This window comes from Lactuca serriola, chromosome 4 (assembly GCF_051521515.1).
Source record: "Lactuca serriola cultivar US96UC23 chromosome 4, Lser_US96UC23_V15, whole genome shotgun sequence".
NCBI classification, from domain to species: Eukaryota; Viridiplantae; Streptophyta; class Magnoliopsida; order Asterales; family Asteraceae; genus Lactuca; species Lactuca serriola.
Genome location: NC_136411.1, coordinates 4,524,027 through 4,538,645, shown reverse-complemented (window position 1 = coordinate 4,538,645; position 14,619 = coordinate 4,524,027). Strand labels below are relative to the sequence as shown.

General features: G+C 34.1%; 2 protein-coding genes across 2 annotated transcripts; both read right to left on the bottom strand.

Moving 5' to 3' along the window:
- Window positions 1-2,335: 2,335 nt before the first annotated feature.
- URE (urease) lies at window positions 2,336-7,940 on the bottom strand. Its single transcript, XM_079038071.1, has 17 exons — window positions 7,797-7,940; window positions 7,423-7,551; window positions 6,767-6,840; window positions 6,584-6,629; window positions 6,350-6,455; window positions 6,122-6,264; window positions 5,936-6,046; window positions 5,696-5,859; window positions 4,997-5,624; window positions 4,784-4,921; window positions 4,614-4,705; window positions 4,414-4,543; window positions 4,163-4,321; window positions 3,903-4,070; window positions 3,674-3,808; window positions 2,958-3,029; window positions 2,336-2,816 (listed from the first exon to the last, which is right to left on the bottom strand). Exons 2-17 carry the CDS (start codon window positions 7,546-7,548, stop codon window positions 2,595-2,597), a joined length of 2,514 nt encoding a protein of 837 aa, XP_078894197.1. The 5' UTR covers window positions 7,549-7,551; window positions 7,797-7,940; the 3' UTR covers window positions 2,336-2,594.
- Window positions 7,941-8,394: 454 nt separating this feature from the next.
- LOC145100929 (RNA helicase family protein) lies at window positions 8,395-12,515 on the bottom strand. The gene is made up of 15 exons (XM_079038072.1): window positions 12,212-12,515; window positions 11,925-12,017; window positions 11,739-11,843; window positions 11,453-11,670; window positions 11,319-11,371; window positions 11,109-11,225; window positions 10,922-11,013; window positions 10,756-10,842; window positions 10,365-10,672; window positions 10,146-10,269; window positions 9,914-10,061; window positions 9,748-9,817; window positions 9,482-9,642; window positions 9,168-9,343; window positions 8,395-8,709 (listed from the first exon to the last, which is right to left on the bottom strand). Exons 1-15 carry the CDS (start codon window positions 12,409-12,411, stop codon window positions 8,556-8,558), a joined length of 2,106 nt encoding a protein of 701 aa, XP_078894198.1. The 5' UTR covers window positions 12,412-12,515; the 3' UTR covers window positions 8,395-8,555.
- Window positions 12,516-14,619: the final 2,104 nt, after the last annotated feature.

Sequence of the window (14,619 nt, the reverse complement as noted above, 5' to 3'; positions counted from 1 at the left end):
GAATGACACTGGTGATGTTTTCAGACTACTGTTTTTATAACTTACCTAATTAAAAATGAAATTTTTGGCTCTAAATTTTGGGATGTTACAAGGAGTGTTATGCTAAAAAAATGTGGTGTGAATAGTGGGTTTGGGATTGGGTTAGGATGATTCATGGAGGTATTCCGCAAAGCCAGCTAGATGATTTGATGGGTTTGCTTGCTAATATAAGTCTCTCTGATGAGTGAGATGGATAGGATTGGAGTTTAGACGGATGTAGTTCGTTCATATTTAAGGAAATGAAAAGGCATATATAATCGATATCTAGGGTGAGCATTTGGATACGAGATGATGTTCTCGGTGCCTAGGAAATTAAATATTTCTCATTGGAGGGTGTTATGGATCGGGTTCCCACGAGGTGGAATCTTAGTTGCAGAGGTGTTGAAGTTGGCAATATTTTGTTTCTAGTGTGCTTGGAATATCCAGAGGTCATTGATCATGTGTTGTGGAAGTGTGCCACTTCGATGTTAGTTTGGGAGAAGGTGTTTGCTTGGTTAGATTTTGAAGTCCCTTTGGTGGAAATGCTAGGAGATGTGTTTTGATTGGATTAAGGAATTACATGTACAAACTATTAAAAAGGAAGTGTTAGAAGATATTTGTGTGGTGATTTGGGTCTTATGGTGGTTCATGAATGATTCTATGTTCAACGTGTCTCCCCCGGTAAAGGTAGATGTTTTGATAATGTAGTGGAGTTTTTGTTTTTTTTTTCTTGTTAGCAGGAACAAAAAAAAATGTTGGTTAGTTGGAGTCTGTAGCTCTAAAATCCTCTTTTAGCTAGTTCATTATAATTGGTTTGTTTTGCTAGCTCGTTGCTAGTTTAATAAAATTTAGTTGTTCAAAAAAATATATTCAATCTTGATCCTCATCATCAAAGATTGTTTGAAGGAAAACTAATGTTCTTGGTTGAGGAAGACCATCATGTACATTGTTTTTTGTCTATTGTTAAAATTATGCATCAAGATGACATCGCAGTCAATCAATAAATCAAAATATGTATGTCGCTTACATCTTGGTTATTCAATAATATGTCTCAATCTAATGTATCAAAACCAAATAATGTTGGTTTACACAAATATTGTTCTTCGTAAAGGCTAATGACACCTTTACAAAAGTTATAACTACTTTCCTGAGAAGTTTTCACAGACATCTTTAAATACTCATCCAATGGGTCAAAGGCGTTGTATTTAATTGAACGAAGTGTGAATGTGCAATTTGGTAATTGAGTAAAACGTCTCTTACATCTTACATCCCATGTTAATCTAAAAGTGGCATCTCTCTTCAAATCGTGAACTATCGTTACGATTGTCTGCTCATCCGGAACCGTCGTCCATACATATCATAATCATATATGACACTTTCGACAAACTAGTCTCGTAGGATATGATTGTGTAAAGCTGCTCTTTTCATTTTTGGACGCAAACTTTCAGCTTCATTAGCCAAAATAAGGGGTATTACTTCTACAATTATTGTGAAAAAATTACGTCGCCCTCACTCAAAGATGACGAAGACAATATCATCTTTCATTTCTCAAACTTATGTTAACAATTTTTTTTACAAATAAAGAGTAAAATGGTTGTGCAAAAATATTAGAGATTTGATAGGTATTTATTTATATCTTATTCATAGATACCGGTATAATCCGAAGTCATAGGATGACTGATATGAACATTCTAAAATGCTTACGGAAAAATGAAGAAATATTCCCGATTTACGGAGTATTCGAAAGAAAGTTATATGTAAACTGTCACACATATACTAACTTCCAAATAGATTGTGATGATTCTCGATCACAATCGGGTGTATCCTCGATCATATGAGATATCAATTGTGACACACTAGTAGTATTTTGGGTGTGCCAAAGTTTAAATCATAGACCTTCTGTATGAAATTTTGTTCCTCAACCACTAGACTCTTGTTGTAAGGGCGGGCTACAATTATATATTATTATTGAGATATTTTTAACTTTGTGAAACATCACACAAGTTTCCAGAAATATAATATATGTTTTTCTAAATCATGTTGAGAAATTATCAAGACAAAATTTGGGTTACTTAGATTATGTATCAGATGGTGACACATATCACAATCCAAAGTAGATTTGTCAATGAATAAATGTTTTTGTGACCTTTCATTGGATGAAGGGGCATGGAACGTTACAAACAGTACTTACAAGTGTTTTTCCATAAGAATATATAGACGCATTGAGAATGAAGATTTGAGTCCATGACTTGCATATAAATAATTTTAAAAGAACAAATGAGTCTAATTCTAAGTACCCAAGTGTTGGACCAACAAATTTGGTATGGCTGCAAAATGTTGCAAAGCAATATTGGTAACTCAAATGAGAATGTCACAAATATGTTTTTCATCAAATCAAAATCCAATCCAGTCTAATGCACGCAAAACGCAGTACAAGACTGTCGTGTGGTTTTCTCGCCAATGTAAAAGATGTAAATGCTCTCCTCATCCTTATCATTGAAAATAGCTCTAGAAAACCTAAATTTGCTACTAGGAACAAGATAAGTTATTAAAAAAATAAAGAGGGGTGATTAATATTAAAATAGGAAGTAATTCCGAGAAAGGGGGACAGTTGTAGCTGCGGTGCATGTTAGATGCACGCCGTCAGCAGTGACTGCGTATGTCTCGGGATCAACCTGGATGTTGGGAAGGGCATCATTAAGTTTCATGTCCAGCTTTGTCAGTCTCCTTACATTACTCACGCTTTTCACCTTCTTATTCAGTCTATAAAGAGTCTTTATATTTCGCTCCATAGCAGCCTGTAATTACTACTCATTAATTACTACCAACATCATCTTCTCTTCCTAACATACATACAAATATTTGGGAGGGAGAGAGAGAGAGAGAGAGAGAGAGAGAGAGAGAGAGAGAGAGAGAGAGAGAGAGAGAGATGTCCATGCCTGGCTGACAAAAGCTATGGAGTTGGAGCTTCCAGCCTTGCCGAATGCTCCAAACATGGGCCTCATTATAACCTGTAATACCCCCAATTCAATTCAATAATCGTATCATCTCTATAACAAAAATGTTATATGTGGACAGTAAAAAGTTGGTTAATTAGTAATGGATAATTTTATTATACTTCGTAAATTTATATAAACTATATTATATTATTTTTTTATCTATTAACTTAAAGTTAAATACATCCAACTACTACAACAATGTACCAAATTATAGCCCAGTCGTAAAACTATATTATTGTTACTTTCTTGTATTAACTTCAATTTGAAAGATACAAACTTATGTAATTTCAAAAGTATAGAAAAAATGTATATATTGATAATAGAATTATATGTTAATAACCAACTATTTGTATGGTCACCCTAGAACTTTTTGTCCATCAAAGCTCCCTAAACGTTTTTACTTTTTAGTTGTATTGATTAAATGATTATACCATTATGACCATCAAATTTAAAAACTTTAGCGACACTATATTTACAAAAGAAATCCAGAATGATCAAATTAACTGGATGACCCTTTTCATAAATATTGACTTTGCATTTTCTGAGTTTTGACTCAACTGAAGCAGTGCCTAATCCTATAAAGTGGATTTTTATTTTTTAGACACACTTGACGATGAATCAATTCAAAAGGGTAGTATATTATATAATATATTTACCGGTTGAGGAGTAGGGATGCTTGCATTTGGATCCCCCATGTTAGCCCAAGCAATATCACCTCCTTTAATCACCATTTCCGGTTTTGCCCCAAAGAACGATGCCTTCCAAATCACAAGATCAGCCAACTTCCCTACCTACAAATTAACACCAATTTCATTCACATCACATCACATGTTTGTTTTAATTTCTCAAATGAAAAATAAACATTTAATTACGATTTACACACACCTCAACCGACCCAACATAGTCGGAAAACCCGTTAGCAATTGCTGGATTTATCGTGTACTTTGCAATAAACCTTTTAATGCGAAGATTGTCATTTTCTTGTATGTTACCATCAATCGCACCCCTTTGTAACTTCATTTTGTGAGCTGTTTGCCATGTTCTACTGATTACCTAAGTACAATAACACTCTCAACTTGTTAATCTATATAATAATAATAATAATAATAATAAAACAACAAACATGATAATGAGTAATGACTTGCCTCCCCAATGCGACCCATAGCCTGTGAATCAGATGATATAATGCTTATTGCTCCCATATCATGCAAAATATCTTCAGCAGCAATTGTTTCAGCTCGAATACGTGACTCAGCAAAAGCTACATCCTCGGGTATGTCCTTATCAAGGTGATGACACACCATCTGCGCGATTCTAACCAATTTCAGAACACACAACATAAAAAAATACATAATTTCTTTCTTTTTTTTTGTTTGAAAATGATGAACCTATATACCAGCATATCAAGATGCTCGTCTATTGTGTTCTTAGTGTAAGGACGTGTTGGATTTGTTGATGAGGGTAGAACATTTTTAACACCACACACTTTGATAATATCTGGAGCATGACCACCACCTGCACCTTCACTGAAACCAAAAGGGCATTTATGGAAATTTTGAGTAGAATCCAATTGGACTGGAAGAAGGTCTGTCTTACCTGTGGTATGTGTGAATTGTTCTATCTTTAAACGCAGCAATTGTGTGTTCAACAAACCCAGATTCATTCAAGGTGTCGGTGTGGATATTAACCTAACAAAATTCAAATTAATTTACTGAAGAAAACAAAAACTGAAACTTAAAAAAAGTTGTTAGAAATAAATAACAAACCTGAATGTCATATTGGTCTGCAACTGACAAACAGTTATCTATAGCAGCAGGAGTAGTCCCCCAATCCTCATGAAGCTTCAGTCCCATTGCACCAGCCTTTATTATTTCATGCAGCCCTTCCGGTTTAGAACTATTACCCTGACAAAAAAAAAAAAAAAGTGTAATTAAGTAACATCATAAAAACTGATATACTATGAAATAAAAAAACCATACTTTCCCAGTAAATCCAAAGTTAATTGGTAAGTCATCAGTGGCTTGCAGCATAGTTTTCATATGTACAGCTCCAGGGGTACAGGTAGTTGCACGTGTCCCTTCAGCGGGCCCCGTCCCACCTCCTACCATTGTTGTAATCCCACTAGAAATTGCTTCGTATGCCAATTGAGGGCAAATAAAATGCACATGACAATCAATGGCGCCAGCTGTCACTATCTTGCCTTCACCAGCAATCACTTCTGTGCTAACTCCAATAATCATGTTATCAGAGACACCATTCATGGAATCTGGATTTCCTGCTTTCCCAATTGAAGAAATTAAACCGGCTTTAATGCCTATATCTGCTTTGTAAATTCCTGTGTAATCAATTATCAATGCATTTGTGATGACAGTGTCCAAACAATCAGATGGGGAATACCCTGAAGCTTGTCCCATTCCATCTCTTATCACTTTTCCACCACCAAACACACACTCATCACCATAAATTGCAAAATCTTTTTCAACTTCAGCAAATAAATCGGTGTCACCAAGACGAATTTTGTCTCCAACTGTAGGGCCATACATATTAGCATATGCCTCACGTGCCATTTTGTAAGCTAGTGGAGATCCTTCTATAATGATACCATTACTGCAAATTAAATAGCACACAGTTATAGTTTATACAGAAATACCAAAAGAAACAGCTTTTGATATCTTAACTTGGTACTGGTATCTTCGGAATTGCCGAATCCTCTTGTGTGTACTGATTCCATTACTGTTTTGACATTGGAATCAGTGACAGGGCTGTCTGCGATTGCATTCCCTCCTCTAATTACTTGCATGCCACCAATTTTTACAAGAGTGACAGATTTTGCATCCCCTGGCTGGAAAAGTAAACTTAAGTACATATTTATTTTTAAATTTAAATAAAATATAGTGCCTTAAGGTTAAGTATCTGACCTCAAATCTGGTAGCTGTTCCTGCGGGTATATTTAATCTCATGCCATATGCTTTTCTTCGATCAAAAATCAAACTTGGATTGACCTCGATAAAATGGTAATGGCTTCCAACCTGTAAAAGTAGTATTTATTTAAGTAATTATGTAAGAAAAAACATTAAAATGTGAAAAGGAAAGTAGGAAGCCACCTGTATTGGTCTATCTCCATTGTTAGTTACTTTAAGGACTACTGCTTCCCTTCCAGAATTAAGCATTATATATCCATGTCTGAAGATTAGTTCACCAGGAATCTTACAAGTTTCTATATTTGGAAACTTTTCAAGTGAAGGAACTGCAGAAGCAACAAAATGTCAATCAAATTTAGCAGGCAGGATAAGTAAAATGGATCTGTAAAGATGAAAGAACAGATTGCTGACCTGGAAGAAAAGATCCATGTAAAGCCATTTCAAGATTTCCATTTTCACAAGATACTGGATCATGTACAGTAATTAACTTTGTTCCATCAGGAAAGGTTCCCTCTACCTAAACATAATTTAAGCATCAATGAAAAAGAGTTGATGCAAATTGATAAACTCGGATAGTAAAGTGGAACAGATTTTAGGCTTATGTAATACAAGAGGAAGTTTTGAGATCAAATGAGAAATATTGACCTGGACAGAATCCAAAAGGTGTGGAACTGTTGGAAGAACTTGTCTCCTGATGACAAAAATATATATGTAAGATTTGTTAATTGTGTCCAAATATCAGATTGATTGTTAAAAGAAGCAAGTTATTTGTTGAGTAATATATTACAATGTACTCTTTCAAAAAAATATATATATATTACAATGTACCTTCCTAAAAGCTGTCTCCCGACATCCATCAATTCTGCCACACTTTTGTCACCATCATGTACAAACTCCAAAATCTAACAATAGGGATGGTTTAACTTTGTTATCAAACTATTTTCAAGAAAATCAAAACGAATCATGCAATTACAAAGTTAATATTAGTCTTTTTGACCTAAAAAATCAGCATTTCCCATTTTGGAAAAAGATCTAAGTCTAAATTTCAAGTAGATTTTGATGCTTCTTATTTATTGAAACTGGATCATAACTGTTTTTAACTTTACAAACAGAAGAATTTTGCTATTACTAACAGAAGAATGTTGGTATTTATGGAGATATGGACCACGATTAACTTCAACTTATGAGTCAAACTCTGCCTCTTTTCATGTAACCAAAACTGCTTTCAATCATCGATAATCGTCATTGATGTTTATTCATTTGCATTAACAAGCCTAATACGAATTTAGCCATTGGAGATCGTGTTTTTGCCAAAACTTGAAGTGTCTCACATGATCCAATTTCAATATCCAAGGTATTGATTATCAATACCCTGTTCTATGTTCAATATGATTCCCCAACAGTCATTCTAAAATAGCATCGGTTGCTTAGAGATACAAATCGACTGCCACATAATATCAAAGTGAATTAATTAAATCAACTACCTGAGTGGCAATAAGTGCAACAGCTTCGGTGTAATTAAGCCTTAATCCACGAGCAAGACGCTTCTGCGCTAAATATCCAGCATTGTGTAACATCAATTTCTCCACCTCCCTCGGCGCCAACCTCATCGTCTTTCATTTCATAAATTAAAAAAAAAAAAAAAAAAAAAAAAAAAAAAAAAAAAACGTCAGCATAAACACAAACAACAAAATCGATCAAACAATTGGATTAAACTCCTAGATTACGATGATGATGAATTGTAAGATATTTCAAAGATACAAATCCAATAGCTGAAACAAACAACCAGCGATTCTACATTTGTTTAAAATTTGTGATTATATGATTCTGTCTATTGAAAATAGGATCCGAGTCTCACCGATGATTGAAACTGAGCGTTGTAGTAGAGTAGTAGGCTTTAGGGAGTGAGAGCGAAGGCTGTGTTGACCCTCTGTTATGAATCTAAAATCATATTGCTGCTGTGCTATCTCCATAGGTGGAATTACGGGAACTGGAAATTTTCAGATTGGCTCCTTCAAACATTATGTTGTTATATTTTAGTCCCTTGACGGTTGACCCGAAACCATTTTGCCACAAGTTTTGTGGTGATTTTGTTGATTTTATTAACAAAACCAAAACTGAGTGGTACATATATTCTTTTTCCAATTTCCATCAAGTCCTTCTAACATACAAAAACAATTTCCTTCAATCTTAAAGCTATAGTGACAAGGTTTTTTTTTGCAATTTTAACAATATAAAAAACTTTAGAACAAGTTTTTTTTATGAATATAAAATCAATGGTGTATGTAACTTGTTCATGTTATATATTAAAAAAAACTTAGTTCATTGCATAAAAAGGTTGTGTATAACTTTTGAAACTTGGTTTTACTGGGTTACAAGGTCAAAGTCGATGGACAATTAATTTCATGTGTTGCATTAACCAAAAGGCTTTGAAACCATAAGAACAAGGATGACAGTTATACAAAACATAAGGGTAAAAAATGAAATTTAATGTTTCGACTTACAACCACTATACTGGAAGAGTTAGTTAGATACCAATTGGGTAAAACCCATAGATTGTGTATGTATTGTCAACAGTTGTGTTTTTTCTCTATTACATGATGGTCAAATCTTTTGTCTATTTATTTCCTTTCCGGGCTAGAAAGCGGTCCCGAGCTGCTTGTATTCTAGCGTTGGAGTCATCTCCATTTTTCACCTCTTTCTCTCTCTCTCTCTGGGGACCACCCAAATCATCGGTTGTGCTCGCCTCCTCGGCCTGGTTCGATCCACCACTGCTCCAAAGATTCATATATGAATATAGATAGATACAATATATATATATATATATATATATATATATATATATATATATATATATATATATACACCGTAAAATACAGTAAAGCACTTGTACTTTCACCATTTTATCGATTAGTGTATAAAGAAAACCATTGGTAACCTAAAAAAAATGATTTTTTTCCAAGTTAAAAAAAAAAACATAATGGATTAATCACTAGTGACTAAATAAATTAACTAATGAAAGTACAATGTGCTTCCATTTTTGTCAAGGGTATAATGCAGGTAATAACAATGTACTTTATGGAAAATGAATTGCAAGTATGTTTAAAGGTTGCTATTATGGGTTATATTTCTATTATTGGTAAAAAAATGCTTAACTATATATAAGTCTATGTATATGTATGTGTATAGAATATAAATGTAGGTCTGAACAAGTTAAAGTTTTATGTACCTTAGTTTGTTGACATTTAGCTTCTCAAGCTTTTGCAATATTGGGGTCACCCATTGCATCTCTACTTCACACAGATTGCGCATGTATGGGCGTGTAGTAGAAATAAGTTCATGGTACACAACATAATTTGGAAGCATTCCTTCTTCATCTGTTCGCAGCACAGAAGACGGATGCACCTACCAACACACAAAAATCCCATTTGGTTAGAGTTAGTTAGATCATACATGGAATGGAATCGGTAATCACCACTCCGTTATCATGTTGGAATGGAATGAGTCATTACCGACTCTCTTGTTGTTGGTTGTTTATTTTACCTGGACAAGTTGAGACTTGAAGCCAAGAGTCCGGTAACCGTTATGACGAATCATCCGCTCTGCCAGCTGGCTTGCATACCCCACACACAAAGCCTTTCTTAGATTCTTATAATTTTCTTCTCTATCTCTCCTTCTTTCCTTTCTTTTTATATCTAAGCCTCCTGTTTCAGTAATAATCAAACACACACTTCCATTAAACTATGCGTCCATTTTATAATCTGAAAAGTTAAAGCATATATTTGAGAAAATATGTTTCTATTGCTAACCTTTTGCAACCTTCTGCATTATTTGCGACAATTGTTTCCGAACATCTTTAGCAAATAGCATCCCACGTACCTGAATATAACAAATTTCAACAAAACAAATCATTAGTCTATACGGCTCACACATACCAAAAATAACTGTATGCAATTTTTCAAAAATAATTAAAACCTGTAGGTTGTTATCTTTACACCAGTCAATACTATAGTCAACTTCATCCCAAAGCTCATAGATCTGAAGTAACTGGATGTGATCACCCAAACCAGACCCATCAGGAAGATCTGAAGGAGGATGCTTTCTCTTCCTGTCTGTGTTTTTGCTGCAAATAAGAAATGGAAGGAAAAAGTTAATATTTACAAAATGGTGGAAGATTTTTTTTAATAACATGTTTAAAAAAGTATACCTTCGTCCAGGAAGCAATGTACCTTCCACTGATAACATAGCAGCTACACTCAAAGCTTGAGATAAACAACCATATTCATTTGCCTCAATTAAAGTCCTTGCAAGTGAAGGTTCCAAAGGAAGCTCTATCAAAAAGTCAAATTTTCAGTATATTGTTTCAAATTCAATTCAGCAATCATCATAAGGATCCAGTTTAAAAAAAAAAAAGGAAACAAAATACCTGACATTGTTTTTCCTATAGGCGTAATAGTCCCATTCTCATCTAAAGCATCAATCAGAAACAACTGTTTAAGAGCATCTTGTAAAGACTCATGCGAAGGTGCATCAAGAAAGTCAAATTTAAGAATATCAATATCTGGAAGATCCAAAGATTTTAAATAAAGAACACTTCCAGCTAAAGAAGAACGTTGTATTTCAGGAACAGTGGCTTCCAATAAATTGTCTTGGTAAACAGCCAACGGGTATAACCGAAAACACTTCCCGGGTCGCGTTCTTCCTGCCCGACCCGCCCGTTGGTTAGCCTGCACCCTGCAGTTTTAATAAAGTTTTTTTTTTAATAAAAAACATTCTACTTTCAAGAATATATATATAATATATAGATTATTTATTACCTGCTAATCTGAACAACATCAAGAGAATACATTCCACTTGATGGATTATACTGTCGCTGCTTCACATAACCGGAGTCTATAACATACCTAAATTACAGAAGATTAATTAGAATAATAGAAATATTGACAATTTGACATGATAACAAAGTTTTAAAGATTTTCTTACACAACGCCATCAACAGTCAAGGAAGTTTCAGCAATGTTTGTTGCAACAATGAAACGCCTACAGTTTGGAGGTGGAGGATTAAACACTCGCACCTATAGTTTATAAATCACACACCATTAGTTTAGTTATTATAAAAATGTAATAATAAAAATGTTATTTGATGGATGGATAAATAAATAGTACTCACCTGCATTTCGGGTGGCAATGAACCATGAAGTGGCAGGACTATGGCATCCATACAAGACCCTACTTCAAGGCTTTGAATTCTTTCTTCCAGTTTTGATACCAATTTCTCTATGTCATCCTAATAGAACCCCATCACTTTTTAATTAAAATATAGAAGAACATCAACTATTACAACATAAAAAGATATTCCAAGACATGAAATTTGAATTACCTGCCCAGTCATAAATATCAAAATGTCCCCTTCTGGCTCGTTAACGTGTATGTCTGCAACAATATTGGTTCACCATCATAATAAGACTCCAACAAGTTTTAATAACAATGAAGGAGAATAAATTCTGTGCTTACCAATAGCTTTTTTCAGAGATGATTCTATATAACTTTTGGGTTGTTCTGCACTATATAATATTTCTACAGGAAACAATTTCCCAGGAACATTTAGGACTGGGCAATCAGAGAAAAATCTTGACACCTTTTCACCATCAAGAGTAGCTGAAGTGATCAAAACTTTCAAATTGGAAGCACGCAGTCTAATCAACCTTTTCATCAGCCCCATTAATATATCCCTGTATTAAAATGGCTCGTTAGCTTTACATTTAAGGGTTAAGTTATGGGATAAAGTATGAGGTCTTACGTGTTTAGACTCCTTTCATGAGCCTCATCTAATATGACAACAGAATATTGTTTGAGCTCAGGGTCAGAAAGGCTTTCACGGAGGAGTACTCCATCAGTAAGATACCTGGTCAAACCAGAGTATAAATTATCATTAGAAATCAGTATCGCTTGCCAGAGGTAGATGTAGATCATGACATTAGTTTACTTAATACAAGTTCTCTCTGAAGTTCTGTCCTCGAATCTTATGGCATAACCAACTTCATCACCCAGTCGGACACCAAGCTCCTGTGCAACCCTTCTGTTGTCCATGTCAGAAACAAAAGCAAAACAACATTATTTTCTTAACAAAAATCGCATTTTCTGAATTGTTTACCTCAATGGAGAAGTTGGGAAGTAACCATTAAAACGGAATTCAAAAAGCCATGAGTGGTGTAAAATAATGTCTATATAATGAATCATATGCTGATGTTCGATCACTGAGAATATAATTACCTAGAAACAGATACGGCGGCGACACGGCGTGGCTGGGTGACGGCGATGGTTCCGGCCTTCGTGTAGCCGCTTCTGTGTAAAATCTGAGAGAGTTGAGTGCTCTTCCCTGAACCCGTCTCACCAATTACCACCACTACTGGATTGTGATCCACGGTTTCTAATATCTTGTCTTCAAATTGTAGAATTGGGAGGTTCGCCATTTGAAACTTTTATAGAACCGAATTCAATTTGAACAAAAGAACGAGGATTTTGGGTCTATTTGATTTACTACAATATCAATATGATTCCCTGGGAAATTTTTGAAAAATTAGGTCAACTATTATTATCTCAGTCTCGTTTAAAACCCACTTTTTTTAGTCAGAGGGTTTTTGGGTTGCTTAATTAGGGTGTTTGGATTGGTTTGCTAAAAGTGTTTTTAGGGAAAAAAAATAAATTTAAAAAATAACTCTTATTGATTTATGATTTTTTTCAAAATAAGTTTTAACAAAACTCAATAAATTATTTTAAAAAAAATGTTTGGCTTTGATTGTACATATAAAATTCTTTATACTATTGTTGAAAGTGAAAAACCTCTCGGCCTTCAAACTCTCAAACTTTTAATCTGGACTATAAAAAGTTTGTATTTACGGTTAATCGGAGGTTTCAGCCGTGTTCAGCTCCTCTGCACACTTCCTTCTTCTTCCCACATGTTTACTGTCAGTTTATGTGGCGTATATAATGATCAGAAGTTTTTTCTTCTTCAGCCGACGAACTGCCCACCTCCCACATTCTACAACCCACAATTCACTTGCAACTCTCCTCCTTCTTTTCCCTCTTCAATCGCTAATTGTCGTCGCTATACAAAAGGTTGAATGTAATCGATCATTCCTTCAATCAATTTCTTCAAACCTTTATATCTTCTGATCAATGATGGAGCACAAACAAAAGTGTCGTCTAGGCTCCAACCTTCGACTCCTTCATAAAAGGCATCTCCGTCTCCTGCATCAAATCACCCCATTCATCGATCCATCTAATTTTCCCATCTCTTCTTTCTATGTTCCATTCCCGATTTAATCTTATGAGTGATTTGCTTTAGACTTGTTTGATTAATTTCAGAAATCGATTGATTTTTCAACGATTTACTTTTTTATTTCATCAATGCCTAATCGGGTGGAATTTAGATTTGGGTTTCAGAGTTCTCAATTATGAAATAAGATGATAACTTATTTACGTTTTCTTTTGTTTTTAGACTATAAACACACTAATTGCCTAATATTTCAGGATCATTAAATTTCATATGGTTCATTAGAAAGGGAGGTTATCGGTGTTGAATTTCTAACCATATAATTATATCAATTTCACATTTGGAAAGCACTAGGTTCTACTAAGTTCAAATTGCTTTTTACGTTCATGTTTAAGTATTATTAATCAATATTATAAATTACACAACTTTGTTCTTCTGTCAGGGGACATTACCATTCAGATTAGATTACTAACAGCTCAATATGGTGCAGACATCATATGGAGATCGTTGCATCAATGATAGTTTATAATTGCAGTAATAAAAGACTTTCGATATTTTTAATTACCATCAATTTCACATTTGGAAAGCACTAGGTTCTACTAAGATCAAATTGCTTTTACGTTCATGCTTAATTCTTATTAATCAATATTATAAATTACACAACTTTGTTCTTCTGTCAGGGGATATTACCATTCAGATTACTAACAACTCAATATGGTGCAGACATCATATGGAGATCGCTGCATCAATGGTAGTTTATAATTGCAGTAATAAAAGACTTTCGATATTTTTAATTACCTTTCTTGATCAAGTTTTTACACATTTATCCTCAACTCAAATGATTTCTTTTAATTTCTATTGGAAAGTTTTGGAGTAAATGGTTGATTTGCAAGCTTGGTAGCATAAGGGTTGATGTTTATCCAATTAAGCTTTTCTAAGGTACAAATGTCATGCTTCTTCTTAGTGACCAATGATTCTTTTGGGTAAACTTTTGGTATAACATCTAAGATTTGATTTACATGGCAACATATCTTCCATATAATCTGCAACTATATCAAGGAAAAGTTGATTAAATCAGGCACAAATATTGAGAAAAAAAAAACTTTAGACTTCATTTGGGAAGGCAATAAACTTTTAATCTATCTTTTTTTTATCTATATTGGTGATGTTGATGTTTGCACTGGATGACCAACATTTGAAGGAAAGGTCGATATTTAGTGATAGGGATGGATATGTTGTCAACCTAGAGGGACTCAAAGTGATTTTGCTAACGAGAATGGTAGATTTTCGACTGTTTACCACCATACTTTTAAAAGGGTAATAATGTAATATTTCTTTCTGTGAAAAATATTTGTATTAGTTTTATTCATTTGTGATATTTTGTGTATCTATCACGGTTAAGCAT

Excerpts from the sequence above, each read along its gene's own strand:
- URE (XM_079038071.1), bottom strand. The coding sequence starts at position 7,548 with ATGAGGTTGGCGCCGAGGGAGGTGGAGAAATTGATGTTACACAATGCT. Across the intron at positions 6,456-6,583 it reads ACCTTTTGGATTCTGTCCAG|GTAGAGGGAACCTTTCCTGA; the intron begins GTCAATATTTCT and ends AATTATGTTTAG. Across the intron at positions 3,809-3,902 it reads ACTATGTTGGGTCGGTTGAG|GTAGGGAAGTTGGCTGATCT; the intron begins GTGTGTGTAAAT and ends GTTAATTTGTAG.
- LOC145100929 (XM_079038072.1), bottom strand. The coding sequence starts at position 12,411 with ATGGCGAACCTCCCAATTCTACAATTTGAAGACAAGATATTAGAAACC. Across the intron at positions 10,673-10,755 it reads GATGTTGTTCAGATTAGCAG|GGTGCAGGCTAACCAACGGG; the intron begins GTAATAAATAAT and ends TTAAAACTGCAG. Across the intron at positions 10,062-10,145 it reads ACATTGCTTCCTGGACGAAG|CAAAAACACAGACAGGAAGA; the intron begins GTATACTTTTTT and ends TCTTATTTGCAG.